Genomic DNA, 22,689 nt, shown 5'->3' on the forward strand with positions numbered 1-22,689 from the left:
TGACAATGTTTGGAAATTACATGGGTTACCCGACACTATGGTATCCGATCGAGGGACACAATTCGTTGCGGAATTCTGGAGGTCTCTTTGCGACCGTCTGGAAATATCACCAAAGTTTTCTACTGCGTTCCACCCTCAGACGGATGGGCAGACGGAAAGGATTAATGCCGTGATGGAACAGTACCTTCGGAGTTATGTTTCCTATCAACAAGATGACTGGACTCGATGGTTACCAATGGCTGAATTTGCGACCAACAATCACACTTCAGAAACAACAAAGATATCTCCTTTCTTTGCCAATTCAGGACGAAATCCAAGAATGACGTTCGGTCCTTTGGAACATGGTAGGACGACAGCAGAGGATCAGGCTAATGGTATCGCACGGGAGATGAAGGAGGTATTAGATTTTCTACGAGATGAGTTGTTCCGAGCGCAAAGGATTCAAGAAGAGTCGGCCAATACCAGTCGGGCTCCCGCTCCTTACTATCGTGTGGGAGATAAGGTTTTCCTATCCACCCGCCATGTCCTTACCAAACGACCCTCGAAGAAACTCGATTGGAAGCGTATTGGGCCATATGTTATTAAACGAATTGTCAATCCCTATGCCTATGAATTAGAACTTCCTCGTTCTATGAAGGTCCACCCTGTATTTCATGTTTCGTTACTGTCGCCGGAAGCCATTGATCCCCTACCAGGACAACAACAGTTACCACCACCGCCGGTCGAAGTTGAAGGACAGGAGGAGTGGGAAGTCGAGAATATTTTGGATTCCAGGGATCGTCGAGGAAGACTTGAATACTTGGTTAAGTATGCCGGTTATGACGAAGCTTCGTGGCAGCCATTGTCGGATGTCGAACACTCGCCTGATATTGTCAAACGATTTCACGAACGATATCCACGGAAGCCTAAGCCTACCAGGAGGTAGGCCGTAGAGGGGGGAGTGGTCTGTAACGGCAGCTAGACGGATTGGCTATGTGAGTTGTCTGGGTACAAGGGAGAAGGATTATGCAGTGTGGTTGGGTTTAGTGAAGTGGGTTTCTATTATGTTTTATTTGTTTCTGTTACGCGAGGGTATGAGTCAGCATTGGGATAGGGTATGGATATATAAGGGGGGCGTTGTCTCGTGATTTCTCATTTCTCTTTCTTTCTCTTTTCTCTTTATGCAACCTCTGTACTTCACAGTTACGAATACTATTTGGTTCGCACTACGTCATAGGGTTTACCCGGTATACTAGACCAGGTACGACCATCCATAGTCCATAGTCCACAGTCCCCGTTCTCGCCTTAGGTATACCCTTCGGCCCCATAATCCATAGTCCACGAACCTCCTACGTCCACGTCTTCGCCTCGGTTGTATTCCTTGGCTCCATAGTTTCTACGTCCACAGTCCCCGTTAGAGTTGGGGGTGGATCGAACCACTTGTGCATACATGGGGGTTGCCCTCGGTTGGGCAGGCTTGGCGGGCGGGGTAGGTCTGTGGGGGGCCTGGGGTGTGGGAGGGGGGAGGCTGGTTCTCCCGATGAGGGTGTCCAGTTTTTGGACGATGAGAGGGTCTGAGGGGGTGGGAGCAGCTTTGGAGGCTGCGATTGACTCCCTCAGGGAGGTGATGTCGTCTCCTAGCTTGGAGACTGTTTCGGCGAGCTGTTTGTTTTGCTGAATAGCTGCTAACAAGAGGAGGGTATTCAGTTGACTGGAGTCGCGGTGGTCTCTGCTGCCAATTGCGTTTTCAACCTCAGCAGAGAGGGTGTAGGTGAGCTCTGGAAGGCCAACGGCCTTGTCGAGCGAACTAAGGTCGAACGCCTCGAAGAGGGCCTTCCTTAGTGATAGGTGGGCGATCGACATGAAGCCGGAGCGGTGGGGGTTTTTGGTGTGTGAGAACGGTTGTCACGTAAAAAAGAGGAGGTTGGTTTCAAAAACCAAGGAAGAAGCGGGGAAGAAGGACGATACGCAAAGTACCTTACCTAGGGGGTACATATATCAGAGCATACATACCTCCTCCGCAGGCAAAACAGCAATACCTTACCTACTGTAGGTACTATTGAGGATATGCCAATACACCCAGCACCAGAAACCTCGATAGCCCGTCCCTGGGTGAAAGGGAAGAATACAAACCCAGGAAGGAGCCCCAGTCAACAAGGTGTCTCATGTTTACACCCGTGATTGGTTGGGTGCACGGTTGTTTCGTTTTGTGCGACGTCCTGCGCCGCTCAGCATCATCATAGGGACGATCCCAACGACCAGTCACCAGTCATCTGCAGCTGAATGCTATCTAGATATCACAATCACAGCCACAGTTCAAATTAAATCTCTGGATCTTCCGCTTCATTTCTCGAATACTTACCTACTCTGGCACATTATTGCGGTGGTTTCTTATCCAACTCTTTAAGATGAGCACCAGTTGCAGAGTTTTCCCCAACAACCTGAAACAACACTTGAAACAGCCGCCGCCGCCACTACACGGGTATTGTTTTTCCATAACGGATAATTATTATGTAGCCCTATCGTAATGGCGCTAGCAGTATAACCAGAGGCTAGGCGCGTGTCACAACTGGTGGCCAGTCTGGGTCACAGGAATAGAAAGCGTGGGTTAGCTTCTTTCCTGCCTCATATTCGTCTTGGGGTCGAGTCAGATAAGCATACAATATTGTATTGTATATCACGAGAACACCAATACGCCTCACGTTACAGTAATTGTAGGTATTTCTACCACTGTTTACGCGTTACAACCGCAGCTGACTACTGGACGTCAGCAAGAAATCGATTAAGAAGTCTACTAATAGATCCCCTGGGCTCACGAGGGATTTCAGCCTTTCAAATGACTGCATCATTTTCCCCAGACTCCGAAAAATCTCTTTCCTTATTCGTGAGGGCTGTCGTTATAATACCAGAATTGGGATGGCAATCACCAGAAACTATCAGGATCCCATTCTCCAATCGGCATCTTGCTCGGGAACTCTGGGGGGGATTCTGTCAAACCCAGTCAAGTTTATTCCAATAAAAAGCTTTTTATGACATGCTTGGCAACGATTTGCCAAGATTTCACGCATTCGGCTCCACAGAATCAATGACGGCCAACTGCGCCAAAATCTGCGTCGCGGGAATACCGCATTCTGGCAGTGTTTTGTAGGAATCACATTTCATTCTTTGGTACTGCTATTATGTACCTACCCCTTTGAGCTGTGATTGTTCACGAAAAGTGGCCGTACCGACTGTTTCCCCGTGAGCTCCTTGGACCTATGATAAGTTGATTATTAAAGTTTTAACAATCAAGAATTTTGACTAGCCATAAACAATGTATCTACATGTAGTAGTACAAGTAACATTTTATCAGTGTTTTTCCAAGCAGATTCTTTCTGTGAAAAGTAAAGATGTAAGGAAATTTACCTTCAGGATCTAATAAGTTGATCGGTATCAGTATCGGTGAAGAAAGACTGCGGCCGCATCAGTGGATTTATATCAACGGAGCTCCCGGCGATGGTTTTCTGCGTGGGGCTGGGGTAAATAGGCTTTCTTGGCACCCCACATTTCGCAAACCATTCAGCCGAGCCCGAGCAATGCCGACAAATGCTTGTTAGCGTCCCGCGACCTGTTCTTCCCCGTCTTAAACCCGAGCAACTTCTTTCGTTTTTAAATCCACTTAACTTACTCTCGTTTCCCCAGATTTTCCCCAGATTTTCTTTCTTTGCAGGGACTTTCCTCTCTCTGACCTCTAGCTTCTCAATTGCAAAAATGCACGCCAAATTGACCGGCCAGGACGTGGCAAAGCACAACAACAAGGACTCTTGCTGGGTTATCGTACACGGAAAAGCCTACGATGTCACAGAATTCCTACCAGAGCACCCCGGTGGCTCAAAGATCATTCTGAAGTATGCCGGAAAGGATGCGACAGAAGAATTTGACCCTATCCACCCCCCAGACACTCTTGACAAGGTGAGCTCTTCACAACCCCCAAGGTCCTCATGAAATGGGTAAACTAACACCAGGTCCAGTACCTCGACAAATCCAAGCACGTAGGACCAGTCGACATGTCCACCGTCGAAGCTGAAGTCAAAGCCGAAGACCCCGAAGAAGCCGCCCGCCAGGAACGTATCGCGAACATGCCCATCCTTGAGCAATGCTACAACCTCCTCGACTTTGAAGCTGTCGCAAAGCATGTCATGAAGCGCACCGCGTGGGCTTACTACTCTTCCGGTGCCGACGACGAAATCACAATGCGGGAAAACCACTCAGCGTTCCACAAGATATGGTTCCGCCCGAGAATCCTGATTGATGTGGAACATGTGGACACTAGCACAACAATGTTGGGCGATAAGTGTTCAATTCCGTTCTATGTTACTGCAACGGCATTAGGAAAGCTTGGAAACCCTGAGGGTGAGGTGGTATTGACCAGGGCGGCGCATAAGCATGATGTCATTCAAATGATCCCTACACTTGCGTCCTGCTCTTTCGATGAGATTGTGGACGCAAAGAAGGGAGATCAGATCCAATGGCTCCAGCTCTACGTCAACAAGAACCGCGACGTCACTCGCCGCATAGTAGAGCACGCCGAAAAGCGCGGGTGCAAAGGACTTTTCATAACCGTTGACGCACCACAACTTGGACGACGTGAGAAGGATATGCGCTCTAAGTTCGAAGATGTTGGCACCAACGTACAAAAGGTTGAAAACGATAATGTCGACCGCTCTCAGGGTGCCGCACGTGCGATCTCCTCCTTCATTGACCCCTCCCTCTCATGGAAAGACGTCGCCTACTTTCAATCCATCACCAAGATGCCAATTGTCCTCAAGGGTGTGCAGCGCGTCGAAGATGTCATCTTAGCTGTCGAGCATGGCTGTGCTGGTGTAGTCCTCTCTAACCATGGTGGCAGACAGCTCGATACTGCACCATCGGGAATTGAAGTCCTTGCAGAGGTCATGCCCGAGCTCCGGAAGAGGGGCATGGAGAACAAAATTGAGATTTACATCGACGGTGGTATCAGGCGTGCGACTGATATCATCAAGGCGCTTTGCTTGGGTGCCAAGGGTGTGGGTATTGGCAGGCCGTTCTTGTATGCGATGAGTGCGTACGGTGAGGCTGGTGTCAATAGGGCCATGCAGTTGTTGAAGGTAATTCCCCCTTCTGTGTATTTGTCTTTGTTTATGTAGAAGCTAACATTGAATAGGATGAATTTGTGATGAATATGCGTTTGATCGGCGCTAACAAGGTCGAGGACTTGAACCCATCTATGGTTGACACGAGAGGGCTGTTTACGCACACCGTCTCAACTGCCTCAGATACATTATCAAGCTCAGCATACGATGTTCTGTGTGCGCCGTCGTTCAAGGAGAAGGCAAAGTTGTGAGAATCTGTGGCGAGTGATAAATGATGATGCAACGATAGGACTTGGTGAGGATAGGTTGATACCAGTGTTAGAACCCTAGATTCGGTTTTGTTTTTTCTTTAATTTTTCTTTGGATTATTTTCTGGTGCTTGATAAGCGGCATTGTTTGTTTAGGGTGCAAGGGTTATTTGAAACAAAATTTACACTTTTTCGTACTCGTGTTTTGAGGGCAATTATGCGCTTATGCTATAATGTGACGATTATTCATGCATCAAAGGGTACTTTTCTTGTGGCCAATCATTTCTCTACACACATCTTGGGTTTTGTGAGTTTTTTTTTGCTAAAACTTATCGGGTTTAGGGTCCTTTTCTTTTTGATGCTTATACAGGTACGTTTACATCATTTTTGTGATCATAATCTAGCTTCCCTTGAGTGGAATAATAAAAAATCCCCTTATATCACGAAACTTAAACAAAAGGAATCCCAAAATAAAGCCTTGGTTAGATCTGCTAGTACCGGCTTAGGCAGACCAATCGCCAACAGCCTCGTCGATACTCTTCCGGTACGCCTGCTGTGCTTTTGCCATCTCGAGGAAGACCTGCGGAAATGATTAGAGGAGAACAATTTACAGGGGCGCATAGATAGCGCAATTACTCACCTTATATTTAGCATCCAAAAGCTTCTTCTCCTTCTCGTTTGTGGTAGGCTCAATGATGGTTCCCGGCTTGCTCATCTTATCCATGATCGTCCACAGGTTCGCAGTGTTTCCTTGAGCGTCCACGCTGGCAGCCTTAGCACCGAGCATGGCAGCACCGAGAACAACTGCCGCATCAATGTATCTTGGGATAGATACAGGGTAACCAGTTGCATCAGCAATAAGGTGCATCAGGAGTTTGTTCTTGCATTGTCCACCACTCATGAAGATACTAGTAATAGAATGACCACTGTTGTTCAGTGCTTCAATGATATGCCTAGTCTGCTGAGCAATGAACTCCATAGCAGTGAAGTACTGCAGCGCTAAATCATCGACGCTGGAATCCATACTCAACCCAACAATGGAACCACGCATCTCAGGATCAGCGATGGGCGAACGGTTACCGTGCTTATCACCGTAAAAGAAGAGATGACGGGCAACATAGGCGATTGTGGGCGCATTTTGGGCTTTGCGCATGTCCTCGAGGTGGGAGTTGAGGTAGTCGAAAATGTTTGTGCCAGCAATTTTAGCCTCTTCGAGGGCTTTGGCATGGGAGGCGTGAGTGGTGAGGACGTTGTGGAGGAGACTGCCGGTGGAGGACTGGCCGCCTTCAGCCATCCAAAAACCGGGGAGAAGAACGTCGCGGTAGGGCCCCCTAGATGGTTTTCTTTTGGTTAATTACCGGGTCTTAAGCGATGTGGCTTTAGGTTTATGGCTTACCATACTCCAGGCACAAATACAGGATCTCTGGACATAACCAAATGACATGTGCTTGTACCAGCTACCGCTGCTAGACGCTTGAAACATTGTTCGATATCACTCTTTGCGTGGTCTTGGTCCAGCAAGTCCTCGCTCATCTTAACCTTTGCTCCAACTGTTCCGATCCATCCTGCGTATGCATCGATGACACCACTACCAATCTTAGTTCCAGCTTTGAGGCCAAGTTCTTTTGCAGCGCTCTCACTCAATTCTCCCACCAGCTCTCCGGCGGATAGCATTGTGCCATTCTGTAAAATAGATCATGTTAGAAATTGTAAGCTTAAGGGTCCGATGCGCTCTGTACCTGTCCATGTACACCACCCATCCTTCTAAAGTTATCTTCGCAAAGCTCTGGCAACCCGATGGCATTCAAAAAATCGTCTTGCCAACCCTTGACACTTCCATCAATACCAACAGGGACAAAGCCTTGCTTACACACGGCACTGCAGAAAGATCTAGTCTCCTTCCCAGTTGCAAGATGTGTCAGAACATCTGCCAGATCGTAGAACTTGCACCTCTCAAAGAGCTCCTTAGGCATATTATTTTTCAGCCAGAGAACCTTCGGGATTTCCATCTCGATTGACATTGAGCCTCCAACATATTGGAGGAGATTGTGTTTCGTGGCATTTATTTTTGCGGTTTCTTTGACGGGACGCTATAATAGATTTCTCAAATATTAGATGTGGTCTACGATAACGATCGATGAGGTCACTGCTCTTCTTACATGGTCCATCCATACTAGACAACAACATTCGTTAGTCATGGTCCAATCTATAAAAGGAATATCGTAACATACAAATAACATTCCTCGCCGTCTCTGTGAAATCCGGGCCAGCCACAGAAATTGGCTCGTTCGTGTCCTCAGACATGACAGCCAACGAGCAGGTGGCATCGAATCCAATCCCCTTCACCAATTCCGGGTCTACGCCTAATTTCTGGAGGACAAGACGACTACAGTAGCAGATTGCGAACCAGATATCTGCTGTCGATTGTTCCTGTGAACTCTTTAGCATTGGAAATTCTTGGGGCAGCTAGCATACTCACATAGTAATTTGCTCTCGGGTTCCATGTCTGAATCTCTTTCGACTCAACGCCCTTGATTTCACCAGTACTATCAATAATACAAACCCGAGCACTGCCGGTTCCGACGTCGACACCGAGGAAGTAGCTTTCTGAAGCCATTGTTGATAGTTATATAAGATAGGTGATGCTTTTTGATATGGAAGAGCTTGGCCAGTAACGTTTATATACTCCTACAGATGTGTCGAGAAGTGGAGATGAGGGGTTTGATAAAAAAAAAATAAGGAATTGATGGCGGATACATAGTATATCACGAGGGCCTACTTGAGTAGCCTGGTAAACGTGTTGAGCATAAAACATGTACACGGAGCTCATGAACTGGGCTGGCTAGAGCGGGGTGAAAATGCACTGCAGCTCTAATGGATAAATTCAGAGGATCATCCGCCATCCCGACCACACGGAGTTTATTTCGCATGTGTACTAATCTGAAGGTACCTTTCTGCTCTGAGTATCAGAAATACAACCGATCCGGGAGTAACAGAGATGCCTTCAGATGAGGAAAAAAATAACTGCGGGGAATCTGCGATTTTCTTATATGTGTCGCATAGATCTTTGCTGTATTGTACGGGTTGCCGGTTCAAGAATGTCTTTGGATCAGAAAATCATATTCGTTGCCTGAATCTTGGCTTTTCACTGGTATCGCCTTGTTTTTTTCAACTAGTTCTGGTGATCGAACATATAATTATATCAAGGTACGACTGTACAAGCAATTGATTGCCCATGATGATGGTGATGGAAGAATACCTAGAACAAGTGTGGCCCGTGTGGGGGACATTAACGCGATCCCGGTGAAAGGCCCGGCAGTATGCAAAGAACCTCCATCACCGCCCATCAGCCCCACCAAGGTTGCAGGGATCAATATCAAGTAAGCCCGCGCCCACTCATCTATCACTCGATTCCTTTTCCTTTTACATGTGGGAAAGCCTTAAGCCAGTCCATCCCTTTCCCCTACAGAAACATTCATGCCTACCGACGCCAGCCAACACACCGACGTGAAAGAAATGTTGAAAGAAGAAATATCACGGCATGAATTATCTTCTGAAAATTCTGCAAAAAGGGGGTGTATTTGATAGGGCTGGGGCGACTTAATGTGATATCATAAATTTTGAAACGGCCAACACACTACATACGGCGTATGTATGGAAGGAAATCAGAACTTCCATCTCATCTCATCTGATCCAGTTGATTTCAGGTCACATCTGATGGACAAAGTGTAAATATTTATTTTAAGCCTGAGGCTTTGTCTGGTATTTGTAGGCGGGCCTGTTTTCTAACCCACTCACTAGCTAATATAAACCACAATACGAACAGTCTTGTGTACCAGATTATTCACGCGATATAAACGCTAGAATATAAAAAGAAAGAACAATCGAAGAAAATCACACCCCCAGAACACAAAGCGAAAGTAAAAAATCTGAGCAAGCCCCTTCTAACACCGTAAAGAAAAACCCTCATAAGAAAAATAAGAACAGGCGGAGACTCCCTGAGTTCCCCCTCCTTCCATTTCCTCGCATAATTTTTTTTTTTTGGATGAACCCACATCCACCCACTCCCAAACAAAGAAAAGGCATTAGAAGCACGAGATGCGTTAAAAAAAGGAAAGGAACAAAGGAAAAGATTAAACTAAACCCTATGACCCAAATATTCGCCGACAGAATCAAACAAACCCCCCACAACCTGGACTTCCAGGACGCCTTGAAATGTTCCATGTTGCAGACCGTTTCACGGGTCCGTAATCAATCTCATCACATTGCCTATCCAAATCCAAACTTTCCACTAGTCTCCGAAGTTCACTGGCCGGATTCCCGCCCAACAAACCAGACCCCCCATCATTTCCGCCTGACAACGAACCAAACTTACCAAACAGCTTACTCGACTCCGATTGCAGTCGCTCGTCCGTCGCTACCAATAGGAGCGCGCAGGCCGGGTTGCAGGTCAGAAGTCGTCGCCAAAGCTGCTTGGTCGGTTTGGTCGTAATCAACCAAAGAATCAAGGGAGAAAAGCGTGCTAGTTGAGTATCCGGAATCTTGGTCCCCCGTTTGAGACTCAAGAAAAGTTGTAGAAAAGGCATCTGAATCGAATAGATCGTCGATGTCATTGTTGCCAACAGTAGGTACTGCATCATCCAAATAGTCAAAAGTTCCGGGGAAGGACGCGAAGCTCTCTGCAGACACGGCAGGTCACACAACAAAACAGCAGTTTGTTGTGTCTCGTAGAGAGCTTCAACGTTGATATCCAACGCCGGGGATGATGCATTACTTGCTTCATTAGAGAAAAGGGTATTTGGATCAAGAGTGTTGTCGACAAAGGACATTCTGGAGGGAACGTCATCAGAGCCGACAGGTGATGGGATGTCAGTTGGGACTGGAACACCAGACTGTGAGAAATTGACCTTGTCGGCGATCTGTCTGGCAACGTTCATGGTGTCTTGGAACATTTTGACTTGTTGCTCAAGGTTGGAAAGACGTTGGGCAAGCTCGATGTTCTCTCTTTCGGTGAGAGTCAACTTGCTCTTGAGCTCGTTGTTGTCAACCTCAAGAGCAGCCTTGGCCTTTTCGAGTGCCTCGTACTCTAACCGTTTTCGTTCCCGAGAGGTTTGTGCTGCTTGGCGGTTTCTAATAACACGCTCAATCCTACGCTGCTCCTTTTCAGGTTCAGTCTTGGCACGTTTGCTATATGAGGTTAGCTATATGATTTTTTTTTTAAAAAAATATCTAAAAAGGGATTACACATACCGAGGAGGAAGGTTGGTTGTTGGTGTAGGAAGAACTTGGCCCCATGACTTTCGTTTCTTGACTGGCTTCTTTTCACCATCTTTCGGGGCTTCACCTGGGCCAGGAGTTGGGGAGAGACTGTTTCCAGGGCTTTCCGAATAGCTGGGAGTAGGAGAATCCCCACAAGGGGTTCCGATGTAGAGATCACTCGGAGCTGTCGAGGCTGGAGTGATTGGGCCGGTCATCAACATACCGAGACTACCGAAATCATCGAAGTCGAGGGGTTCGTCCTTTGTAACGGTGGGAGAATCGATAGAAGCCTCCATTGGAGAGAAAGAATCGATAAATTGTGAAGGCATGACGTAATGAAGAAAGGGGGGGGTATTCAACAGACAATGAAGCTGATGATGATGGGGATGGCGATGAGAGAATGATGAGATGCAGTGTGTATGCAAGATCAATCTAGACGTGATTGTGATGGAATTTGTTGGTAATAAGTGTAATGTGTGGAAGTGGTAGTGGATAGCTCCTTCTTTCCCACTGCAGACTGGTGCAGGACGGGAAGATGAAGTGTGTAAACAACGTTGAGGACAGATAAACACAAACGAAATAGTGAGTGTAAAACGTGACTCGAGGAGTCAGAATAGGAAGAGTCAGAGAAGAGTCACAGAAACAGTTCCCTAATGAAGACCGCTGGCTAACGAACAGCGTCACCTTGAATAGGCCACTTCATCGAGAACTCAGCTGGAGCGCAGAGACTGGTGTGTTGGGGAGAGAGAAAGGAAACCAGGGACGCTGAGGACAGCGTGGTCTCTTTATGTGTGAAGTCTTGAGCTGACCTCCCTTCCTCATCCTCACAGGACCACGCTTTGACACAACGGGATAGGATCGTCGCCATACAAAGGGATCCTGCTCTTTGGGCAGTTCCCCTTCCCACATGGGAAGTTCCCCAGCCCCGTTCGAAACTGGACTGGAGGGATTACAACCCTGTGCATCCTGGTTTCGGTGCGGCACAAGTCCCACGCCGTTCGCCGGCTGGACTCTCCGACTAAATAAAGTGTTCGCAACACAACAGGCTCATCCAACTCCCGGGTTTTCTTCAGAGCGAGCCAGGGCCGACATGCCTAGGAATTCACTTTATTCTACACACCTTCTTTCCCGTCATGCCGTTGGACGACAATGGAATTCTCTCCCACCTTCATCGCTCTAGCTACAGTAGGCACTCTAACAAGCATTATGTTGATCCCTGATCTCTCTGCGAGTCTGAGAGAGAATGTAAAGTAGAGTAGAGTACCTCCTCTACCCAGAGTGCCTACATGTACCTAGAGCATGTGCAGATATGTGCATATGAGAAATCTTTTTCCCAATTTTTCGCTGCACAGTGCACACAGTGAACCTTCTCTGATGTGGCACGCATGGCACGCATAACGCACTGTTACTGGATGTTCGTAAGCACTCCCCTGAATCAGTCCGTTCGCGCTGTCTAGCTGGGATTTCTTACGCAAGTTCAAACATTCTATTCGCCTTCAGCCTAATGCGTTCTAGAATACCCCCGAATATATTTAGATTGCAATAATGTTTCGATTCGCTTCCGGTTTTCCTTTTTGTTTCACTGCCATCTTCTAAGCCCTTTAGCATGCTTACTTGCTTGCTCCTCGGCAGCTGTAATTATGCAACCGTCATGGTGTGTTACGTTTACCAAAAGATACATTCTCCATCATTGACTTGTCGATGTTTATTTAGACGACCACCACCACCCGAGCTTCTCTCCCCCGCACAAACCCCACGGGCTTCGTGCACACACATTTTCCCACAGTCAAAGACACTAGAGCACCTTCTCGAGGTTTCTAACACAAGCTAATGTCTGTTCTACATAACCTCACCGCAGAAATGCCCCACAATCCACAATGATACCAATGCTCCCCTCAAGACACTAGTTCTGCACCTCTGAGCTGGGTGTGCATGGTACATTATCTCGTTCCTGAAAAGGCAACAATAACAACGACAATATTTAGAATCTCGAATCTTTTGCTATCCTGGCCAGCCACTATCACCCAACATCACTCGAGTTTCTCACAAGAAACCAAGATCACCAATGAGGACCGCCAATAAGGGCAGTAACAGGCCCGAACCCGAACCCCTCGCATCGGAACTAGTTTCCATGAGGGGTTCAACATCCACTGGCTATCGGGTGTTCATATCAGTTATCTGATTACATCGGCTTCCTTGGAGCATTTGAATATCCATATTGCTCTCTTCCATCTGTTCCGATTTGGCGCCAGGTTCAGTTACCGCAGCGCTCCATCGGTCGGTATTCCGGGAGCTGCAGTAAAATTCTCAGCTTTCCAGCTCCAGTTACAATCACATGTGGATTGTGTTCGTGAAACTGGTGAGAAGCTCTACCCGATTTCTCAGAAGCAGTGTCTATCAGTTTTAGCAGCCGGCAGCGTGATTTCGGGACTATGTGAGTTTTTTTGGCGCAAGTTTCAGAATTCTGGGGTAACAGCTGTCATGGTTTCAACCGGCCCCATCGTTAGAAAGACGAAAATTTTGATGGAAAAGCTTCCAGAGAAGGTGCTTAGTTACCGCATGTACGTGTCACCAATCGGGAGAGATGGTGGCCAACATAACCGCTAGAAAATAGGAATTTTCTTCGGGCCTGTCTGGTCCACAAAGCACCCATACCCGACTACAACAACCACCATCAATAATCGTTTTCTTCAAAACAATCAATGTGCGGGGCAGATCAGTGGCAACGGAAACGGAAATCTCGGTACACAATGATACCATAGATCATGCAGTGGTAGCGGTTAATCAATGCAGCCCCAGTGCGCACTGAAACAATCGACGTCAACACTCCACATACTCTGGGGGATTTAAAGTATGTCGTCTGCAATATGCGAATGTGAGGATGTACCCCCTGCATCAGCCTTTACACTTGACAGCAACGCCAGCGTTTTGAAAATTCTTACTATGCTGCATCGACAAGAAAATTCTGCGCGAACAATAATTTTCGTGATGTCATTTAGCTTTCGACAGATACAACTCTAGATGTCCTCAGAAGAGGACCTACTATCGGAGAAACGTAACTCAGCGTTCGATTTTGGGGTGCTTTGAAAGCTGTACGAAGGTCTCAGCAGAGTGTCTTTACCTACACTACGAGTCTAGAGGCCCCGAGTACGTACTTGCAGGCTGCATGGGAGCTAGAGTACCTACTCCACATAGGCTTTCAGCCTTCCTACTCTACCCAGCTCGCTCAGTTAGAGTAATCCTCCATACTTTAGCTCCAAAAGAAGCTGCAGTTATGTCTAGCAGAAAGATTAAATCCGCGGCTGTTTACTTATTATCCCGCATATCTGGTTGGTCGAATATGCGAGTAACGATCGGGGCCGCTTATGATTATGAGATGGCCCACAGCAGAAAAATATTACCCTATGGAGTCAGATACTCAAGATTAAAGTCTTTTTTCTTTCTAGAACCCAAAACCATCAGGGGTAACTGGAGCATATTCATGAGCATGTTAAAATTGGCGAATTAAAGGAGATTCTCTGCAGCTCTAGAGACTGTGTTAGGTGCTAAATCGAAGTGCTCGAGAATGCTAGTTGAAGGGCTCGGAAGATCATGGAGTGCATATGCACAACTTACTGTTCACGGTCAATTACATCTGCATAGGGTCGTGTCTTAAATTACGGAATACGCCCACGCCTATTCTGGAAAGGTCAACTAACGCGAGATGCTGGATCATAGGAGTGCTCTAGAGTACATAGGTACAGGGCTATCCGACAGGGCGAGATACCGATCGGATTATCAGTGTGATCGTGATAAGGGCGGGGTTGTGGTAACAGAACGCATGGCGGGGTATCCGTAAGGAAGGTGGAAGCCAAAAGAGATTGAAGTGGGGGATCAGCACCAACGAAGATAGAGAATCCTCGCGACGATTAGTTGGGTTTATGGCGGAAGTCTTTTCCAGAGCTTAAGCGGTCGATCGGTAAATGTTCGTTTGGTCTTATTTACTCAATGGAGGTTAAGCGTTAGCGCCTAGGCCTATTCCCAGATCCAAATTATGTCGGTATCTACATGTATATAACTACAGACGCCATTAGGATGATATCATTAATCCCATGATAGCTCCGCCCTTTAAATTCTAGATTTTACGCTGATGACCTATATGTACTTAAATCTCGTATCAATTTGTGCACTTATTTTAGTGTTTTATATCTATGACTTTGGAGAATGTTGCATGCATGACACGCAAGTTTCATTCACGTATTGTCACTCGAATTTTACTCAACTTCGCCTGAAACCCATAGCCAGCTAAAACGTACATATCTTTACCCAGCCAACATTTCCTAACCACATAACACATCAGGAAGATATCGATGTGGACAACGAAAGATGCAAAGTAAAGATGCAATTTAGCTTTATTTAAAGCCCACTGGTTTAATATAACCCACGGGATACGCCCTTAAACGACCCTCGGAAAACTTAAGGTCTAACGTTGATCAACCTGCATTATTCATCATCATCCCTTTCACCCCATGCAATGATGACCGCCCTCCTATCGCTAGGGAGCAAAAGAGAAAGAGAAAGCGGATATGTTATGTAGCAGGCTGCTGGTGCGCAGGAAATACCTACACTCAGTGTAGAGAGCCTAGTCAGAACTATATCTCCCACCTATCCAAAACCTCTAAATCCGATAGTGCCTTCACGAATAAGCGAAATAGATGATCATGGGGTGGTAGGGCCAAGCGGTTTAGAACAATTAGCTCAAAAGAAAGCAATATATTTGACTTGGTGGGTTAGGTTTCGAAATAGGGCTATGGGTCATGTGCATTAGACGCCCAGAAAAAGGGCTAGGTTGGAGCTTCGCTCAAAGATTAAGAATTGAAGCCAGTCTTTCAGCTGGAACATCATCGCGGCTGTTTAATTTCTCGTCTTCAATGCCTGACCTTCTCTTCCAGTCTTTCTAAGCATGTCGTTGCTGATAATTCAGATGTCTCAATATGACAAAATTATCAAACTGTAACCTTGGTTTTTCCAAATTTCACCCACCTCTGGCATGAGCCTCTTTAGGATTTTCTCATTTACCACATAGTTAGCATCTAGCCCTCTCTGTCGTACAGCTGATAAGTAAGATGTGTTCCTCGTCCTCAAATGTCATCTAGCTAACATGCTCTCAATTGTATCCCTCATTTATCTGGGGGCTTGCTTTCCACCCCAATTACAAAAGCCTCGATATTAACCAGACATTACAAACAAGATTAGCTGGAACCAAGTTTATTGACCTACCTGCCAGTATTGTATTATATTGGCCTAGCTCCTACGCTTTGTGGGAACGTTTTTTTCGGCAAAGATCCGGAATTCCACCGGATTATTGCATTTTATCCGGAATTCCAGAGCCTCCTCCTGTCACACGTGCCACAGCGACAAACATGAGGTGTATGCAGGTTTCTTCTCTGGCCCGGGTTTCCTGGTACGGTGCTGCTAGTACGTCGAGGGCTCACTAGAGTAGAGGTTTTTGGTTACCCTGTGGATGAGGATGTATCAATCACGACATGTCACCCAGAGATTTTAATTCCAAGTAATGGAGTGACTTCAAGCTTAAGCCAAAGAGCCAGTATTTACCAATCTCATCAGAAACCATCGCCACGGTCATTATGGAGTACCAATAAGAGGCCAGCACAGTCGAAGAGGGATCCGGATCTCTGATAGATTAATTTTCTGGGGTTTCACTGTTCCCCGTACGTGCGCAACCGATGACCCCAAGGTACCTGCAAGAATTTAGATTACCCTTTGAACCATTTTTCCTCATGTTACTGTGGGGAATAAACACCGGAGCATAAAGTCAAAAAGCTGGGGGAGATGACCAGGCGCGGCCGGGTCTTCAATTTTTCCATTTTTCCGGAGAGGACGCTAGGGCCGGTGCCCGGGCAAGATCCCCGGTTAATCCGAAGGTTGTTTTGAAACACACCTTCCACAACTCTATATGCCACGTGCATGTCACTTCACCTCAATAAATACATAACGAACGAAACCTCCGATATGTTGTCTCTGAAAGGTTGCTGTTAATTTCCGATTCTCGAGTAGCATTTCATTTGGCTCCGATTCCGATCAGAGCGAGTGGCAAATTGATTCTTACCACCGAGACATCCTTCACTGATCCTTCTTCCCAGGGTTCTTCCTGGAGTCCGGCTGTGGAGGCACCTTCCCGGGTGCATCTCTGGACCCGATTCCGAAGGACCCCACACGCGTTGTGCCTTTCCTCCCCACAAAATCTCATCAACGCTATGCCCCACACCCACACCACCCCGCACAAAAAAATATCCTAGCGACATGCCGAAAATTATTGGTCTGAGAAAGATCACAATTACCATCGGAGCGGAAACAAGTTCACCGAATGTTGGTTATACAAGTCGGGTGTGTACATATGTACACATAAATTTAGACGATAATCCGATGACAGTGTCTAGGAGTCTATTTGTACAATTGTTTCCCATTATTAGCACTTTATCTTTATTTGTTAGTCGACCTTGGCAACGCAAGGGACGACGAGAAATATCTCTGGCACAGTAAATGTATCTGTGCATGCAAGTGCGGAACTACTATTCGGATGTATACCTAGTAGCCGATTGCTTGTGGATTTTCCGAGTCACAAAAGACAAAAAGTTGGAGGCTAGAGACATATTTATACTCACCGCACATTGGTGATCAGGAAAATACCAACTATTATTCCGATCTCTGGGCATATCCTCGGCAATCCCGGCTACCAGAGAAGCTTTGCTTCCCAGAATATTGAATACCCCTCTCTATCATCGTGAGGAAATGACGAAGAGTTGGACAAGTTCCAATTGCGGAGGTGACAGGCTATTTGTCTCAATTATGGGCATGATGGGATCCCAGAACAGCCAACATCCCAGTATCATGACCCCTGACGGCCTTAAATCCTCCAATCGGTATGCCTGGGCGATCGCGTAGTGAAGCTCGTACCGTATCGCATTCCCCCGAGGTTATGAGACGTACCCCCACATCGAGTTTTTAAGATCCCAGGCTTTGGGGGGGGGGGGGGGGGGGGAGGAGGATTCTTGAGGCGTAGATGATTGTGGTGGTAGTACATAGTGGTTTGTGGTGGTGGTGTTGGTAGGAAAGTTTTCTCTTTATGTAGAGTAGCGGAAGGATTTGTACCGGCAATCAGGGCTGAATTTGATTGACCAACGGGGGATAGAGTAGAGAGTACGTACTCTGCTGCTCCACAGACATACAGGACATTAATCTATGGCATCATAATGTTCTTGTTTGGCGATCAAGAGTAGAAACGATTGTTCAAAACACACACGCAGGGCGAGAGATACGTACCACCAGCCAGAGTTGTTTCCATTCCACACTCCCACTCTCCACACCAAATCAGCCAAACAAAGCGTTATTTGCCTGATATCCAAACAAAACAACACAGCCAAGAGAAAACTGCGGCAGTGAGAGTCAGTAAGTACACGGAGTCTGTAAGTAAGTAGCCTTGAATAATAAATCGTCGTTCACCTCCACAATTTGCCCCCCCTCCCCCCTGTTAGCTTATCCGCAGTCTGCGGTCGAGCCTCAGCTGCCCCCTCAAAAAAGTACAAAATACTGTAGCCCCCCTCTCCCCTCTACTGATTCCTTTTAATTTTTTTCCGCTGCTCGGGGCCCCCGCATCATTCGCTGTGTTCATCCTCATTCTGCTGCTGCTGCTGCTGCGAGATGGAGACTCCTGCGAGATCTAGCCGCGCGCATCGTCTCAACCGGGGTCCGCTATATTTTCAGCCATGGTCGTTGCCTGCAGTCGCTATTGTCCTCGTCGTGGTCACGATGTTGTCTGGGAGGGCTGTGGGAGAATTGATACAAACGGGGGACAATGGGGACCTGATAAACCGCAGTGGGCTTGTTATGTCCACCACGGACGGAACACGGACATACTCAGTCCCAATAAACCAACTGCCACTAGATGCCAATCACGATCAAGCTAATACAAGGGTACGTTACAAGCATTATCCGTTCTGCATGGGAGAGTGAGGGGAGAGAGTTAAACTGTACTTTATCTGTATATCTTATCTGGTTATTTGTTTCGTCTGGGTGGGGGATGCTGGCTATGAAACATGAATATGGAGATATGAACATGTTACTAATTTGGCCAATCCCAGAAAGTGAAGAACTTTGTCAACAACCTAGTCCTGTACACTTCCGATACGGACCGGGAATTCTCCACTGGCAACTTGGCATTCATATCCTGCGACTCCTCCAACGGAAATAATGCCTCCGCTTGCCTTCCTCAAAGCAATCTCCCAGAAACCCCAACCATACTGCGTGATATTCTACACCGTCGAGCACGACTATTGCGACTACAATCCACAGCAAGACTACAATTACGACCTCGTATTTACAACCTCGACAGAGAATCTGCAAACGACTTCCAGCTCCTCATGAATACCACCGGCGATAAGCTCGTGTCACGATAAACTATGACAGCAGCGTCGAAGATCAGCCAACCCAACAGGACCGAAACAGCTTGTCTTCCAACCAGAATAACAGCGTTCTGGGACCCTCGCCGTCCTACAAGCGTGGCGTTGATAATCCTCTACAGCATCACCGGAGTTATCACTGCGTTGTTCCTGCTTATCATCCTGATCGGTGCAATCCGGGCCCACAAGGCATCCGGAACGTTACGGCCCGCGAGCGCCCCGGTTTGGCCGCCCCCGCCAGTCACGAGCCAAAGGCCTTGCAAGAGCAGTCTTGGACACCCTGCCGATCGTCCGTTTCGGAGACCCGCCAGCTCCGGAAGGTGCCAATGATGGATGTCAAACCAACTGACCTGGAGATGGCACCTGACTCAATCACATCCAGGACATCCGAAGATGATCGTAGAAGGTCTGTCGTGCCTTCGGTAGCATCACAGTCCACCCCGAGTGTAAGTGGAATTGCGCCGGTTTCTGGTGAGGATGCTGCTGCGAGGGAGGGTGCCGAGCCGGCGGTGATGTCAACGTCAGAGATGGATCCGTCGCAGCTGAGGTGCCCGGTTTGTATGGAAGACTTTGAGTCTGGAGTGGATCTGCGTGTCCTGCCGTGCCCATCACAGTTTCCACCCAGATTGTATTGACCCATGGCTACTTAACGTTGCTGGTTCCTGTCCATTATGGTATGTAATAACATCACTATCATGCCTCTCTAAAAGTTTTGTAACTAACATCTCGGAACAGCCGTATCCGACCTCCGCCCTGAAGACCAGCGTCAATCCATCGAAGTAACCCCTCACCAGCCCCAGAACCAGTTCAGAGTGGCAGCCGCATAATGCGCTATCTCGATATCGCACGCGGCAGCTCTTCAAGTGACGAACGCATGGCCGCCTTGAGGCAGCTGCGAGAAGAGAACGGCACCCAGACCGCCAAGGAGCCGCGCGCCAGAGTTGGGGATCAGTAGACTGAGAAGGGTCTTTAACCGGCGCATGAGCGGGAGTAGAGCGGCTCGTCGGTTACGGTTAATGAGCCTGCGCCTCCGGCGGCTGAAGTGGCGGGTGCGGAGACGGCACGGGGGGGTGTGGGGTTGACGACGATTAATAGTGCTGATGTGGAGAGACCTGCTCCTGCAGTCCTTAGCGACAACAGTCAGCGTTAAGACAATAGCGTGATCAGCAATCGATTAAAAAAAGCTCGGGTTCAGTATTACTATTTTATTCCTATCTTATTCTCACGTAAGCAGCGGGTTTGGACTTCTTTTAGCTTGGGAAATGTATATATAGCTTTTTTTTTTGTTCCTCTGGCATTTTTTCTCATTCTTTCTTTGCATTGGTTACACTTATTTATTTTTGGAAGTGAAAAGGAACGGATGGGATGGTTCGATGGCTTGATGGCTTGGGTTCTGGGTTTTTTTGTCATTCCTTTGGCGTGTGGATTTTTTTTCCGTCTTTTTTTATTGCTGTTGGAGGTGTCTGGTCTGGCTGGCTGGCGGATTGCATATTGCATATGAGCATACTTAGCATGTGGCTTGATTGGGTTGGGTCTAGTTGTATAGATGAGGACGTGGAATAGCGGAAATGCATAGAATCAAATTGGGAGGCACATGTATGTAGCTTGTATTTGAGCTTTGGTTCGGGATATCTACACTTGTGCGCATCCCGCGACGCAGTATCGGATCTTCGGCGAAAAGTGTATCCGTGGTGATGGTGAGGCATATTAACCGTAATGTCTCCGCTTGGGGTTGAGTGATATCCCATGACCTTATAACTTTAAGTATTGCTTGTTGATAGTTGGGGTATTTGTCTATATTTTTTTTTTTATTCATCTTCTGATCAGCCGTTCTTTGAAATTGCATCTTTGCAATTCCCGGAACCACTTGCTGAACGAGTCATCATTACCATCGTTCGCAAGGGTTGCCAGCTCTGCCAACTCAATGGCTTTCTTCTCGAACTCTTTTGCGTCCTCAGCCTGTCAATAATCCCAATCAGTAACTTCCATAATGGAGAAGAAAGAGGAGTCCGCACAGCTCATCTGCATCGTCCCTCATAGTATCCCCATGCCGATATCGTCTCCCGAGTTTGCCACACTCTTTGCCAATTCCGCGATCTTATCCAATCGCTGGGCATCCTGTAGCTTTCCCTCGCCTGCCAATCTTCGCTTTACCACCGCGCCGAGGAGAATAGTGGCCAACTTCATCTTCTTTAACGATGCGTCCACTTTCTCCCTAGCCTCAGTGTCGTCCTTCGAGAGGGCCTTCTTTGGCGCATCCCAGAAACGCATCCTCGTCCTCGGCTTCACCCTCCGCCTCATCATCTTCGTCCTCGTCGTTACTCTCAAGCCACTCCTTGAGTTCCGCCCATAGCATCTTTCAGCATCGCCATATGCGCTCAACTACATCCTGGACCACCCCGGCAAGCCCCTTCGCCCTCAGCGCGACAGCCCATCGCAGCCTGCCACACACCACACCCGTGCTCGCTAGCCGATCTCTCGGCCACACGCGCTCTTGCCCACATCGGCAGATCTCGGGGATCTCTTTCGCAAACTCCTCCAGCGCCGCCAGGGTGTTGTCAGCGGCCCTGAGCACAGCAGCATACAGAGGCTTCCGTGCTGCTTGGGCGACATTAGCTCCACTGTGGCCAGCAGCGGGGGCACAACGAACTGCATGATGTCCTGGACGCAGCGCGCAGCGGCATCGTAGATGATGTTAGTGGCCGAATCGCGATGGAGAGCTTGGTGGTGGGGGCGCGCGTGAGGGCGCCGATGTCGTGGAGGATGTCGAGTGGGTTGTCGGTGGAGGGCTTGGAGGCTGGGGCTATGCCGCCGCTGGAGAGGACGGCTGCGGCTGTGTGATATTAGTGTTAGAAGCGAGAGCGTGGATGCTTCTAGGGATTTTGTGGGCGTAGTCATTTTGGGCTGTGCGAGGGCGTGGTTGCGGGAGTGTGGTGTGGTGGTGGGGTTAATGGTGGGGTAAATGATTAAAGATTTGACAGTTTGGGGTGTCCGGGTAACCAGGATAAAGTGCCCGATTTGTACCATTGGGGTAGTGAGTGCTCCTGGAAGTATCTACTTGGCTATCTGAGTATATCTTGGTCCAATGCTAGATCAATAGCTGCTATAGATGCATGTAGATTCATCCTTTGGAGGGATCGTTTAGCCTTCTTTAAAAGGTAAAAACCAAAATAAAAAAAAACCGGTAATGACGATCTGACACATATTCTGGGGGGACACTCTACAGCCGTCCCATGATAAAGTAAAGTAGAAGTTACTATTTACTTTGATAGACTTATTTCATGGAGTAGCGATGGATAGCCTCTTTGAGCTATCTGATATTCAGTAAAGTAGTCACCGAGCTTGCCATCCATGGGACATAACACCGACGGCTTGGTATAAACCACTCATTAGAGGCACTAGTAGAGTGCTGATAGGAGACGAGATTGTCCAACAGTCTGCTAGATGAAAAGCTTGGTATAGTGATCAACCAGGCCTGAACAATCTCAAAATGTCCCGTCCGGGGGTGTATCTGGCGGAAACATCTGGGATTTGAGGCTTCGGAGCCTTTCTTTTGTCCAAAGATAAATGGAGATTAGTAGTAAGCATTAAAGCGAATAAACTCCAGATGTCTCTCGGACATCCATAGCCATT

The 22,689-nt window shown here is 47.6% G+C and overlaps 7 protein-coding genes across 7 annotated transcripts; 2 read left to right on the top strand and 5 right to left on the bottom strand.

Annotated features, from left to right (window-relative positions):
- Window positions 1-1,284: 1,284 nt before the first annotated feature.
- Window positions 1,285-1,842, bottom strand: H6S33_009915 (uncharacterized protein; the record flags this gene model as incomplete). The annotated part of the gene is made up of 1 exon (XM_044841345.1): window positions 1,285-1,842. The coding sequence occupies one exon, from the start codon at window positions 1,840-1,842 to the stop codon at window positions 1,285-1,287; it is 558 nt and encodes a 185-aa protein (XP_044687411.1).
- A 1,887-nt stretch (window positions 1,843-3,729) lies between these two features.
- H6S33_009916 (uncharacterized protein) lies at window positions 3,730-5,341 on the top strand (the record flags this gene model as incomplete). The annotated part of the gene is made up of 3 exons (XM_044841346.1): window positions 3,730-3,930; window positions 3,990-5,105; window positions 5,162-5,341. The coding sequence occupies 3 exons, from the start codon at window positions 3,730-3,732 to the stop codon at window positions 5,339-5,341; spliced, it is 1,497 nt and encodes a 498-aa protein (XP_044687412.1).
- Window positions 5,342-5,840: 499 nt separating this feature from the next.
- On the bottom strand, window positions 5,841-7,955 carry H6S33_009917 (uncharacterized protein; the record flags this gene model as incomplete). Its single annotated transcript, XM_044841347.1, has 7 exons — window positions 5,841-5,918; window positions 5,979-6,669; window positions 6,735-7,021; window positions 7,078-7,428; window positions 7,498-7,511; window positions 7,570-7,768; window positions 7,818-7,955. 7 exons carry the CDS (start codon window positions 7,953-7,955, stop codon window positions 5,841-5,843), a joined length of 1,758 nt encoding a protein of 585 aa, XP_044687413.1.
- A 1,555-nt stretch (window positions 7,956-9,510) lies between these two features.
- Window positions 9,511-10,926, bottom strand: H6S33_009918 (uncharacterized protein; the record flags this gene model as incomplete). Its single annotated transcript, XM_044841348.1, has 2 exons — window positions 9,511-10,525; window positions 10,589-10,926. The coding sequence occupies 2 exons, from the start codon at window positions 10,924-10,926 to the stop codon at window positions 9,511-9,513; spliced, it is 1,353 nt and encodes a 450-aa protein (XP_044687414.1).
- A 5,163-nt stretch (window positions 10,927-16,089) lies between these two features.
- H6S33_009919 (uncharacterized protein) lies at window positions 16,090-16,902 on the bottom strand (the record flags this gene model as incomplete). Its single annotated transcript, XM_044841349.1, has 6 exons — window positions 16,090-16,094; window positions 16,193-16,272; window positions 16,322-16,338; window positions 16,539-16,549; window positions 16,598-16,618; window positions 16,707-16,902. 6 exons carry the CDS (start codon window positions 16,900-16,902, stop codon window positions 16,090-16,092), a joined length of 330 nt encoding a protein of 109 aa, XP_044687415.1.
- A 1,396-nt stretch (window positions 16,903-18,298) lies between these two features.
- H6S33_009920 (uncharacterized protein) lies at window positions 18,299-20,011 on the top strand (the record flags this gene model as incomplete). The annotated part of the gene is made up of 4 exons (XM_044841350.1): window positions 18,299-18,571; window positions 18,739-19,041; window positions 19,092-19,684; window positions 19,816-20,011. The coding sequence occupies 4 exons, from the start codon at window positions 18,299-18,301 to the stop codon at window positions 20,009-20,011; spliced, it is 1,365 nt and encodes a 454-aa protein (XP_044687416.1).
- An 857-nt stretch (window positions 20,012-20,868) lies between these two features.
- Window positions 20,869-21,954, bottom strand: H6S33_009921 (uncharacterized protein; the record flags this gene model as incomplete). Its single annotated transcript, XM_044841351.1, has 4 exons — window positions 20,869-21,015; window positions 21,133-21,438; window positions 21,509-21,623; window positions 21,707-21,954. 4 exons carry the CDS (start codon window positions 21,952-21,954, stop codon window positions 20,869-20,871), a joined length of 816 nt encoding a protein of 271 aa, XP_044687417.1.
- Between the last annotated feature and the right edge of the window lie 735 nt (window positions 21,955-22,689).

This window comes from Morchella sextelata (genome assembly GCF_020137385.1).
Source record: "Morchella sextelata strain SCLS chromosome Unknown scls_38, whole genome shotgun sequence".
Lineage (NCBI taxonomy): Eukaryota > Fungi > Ascomycota > Pezizomycetes > Pezizales > Morchellaceae > Morchella > Morchella sextelata.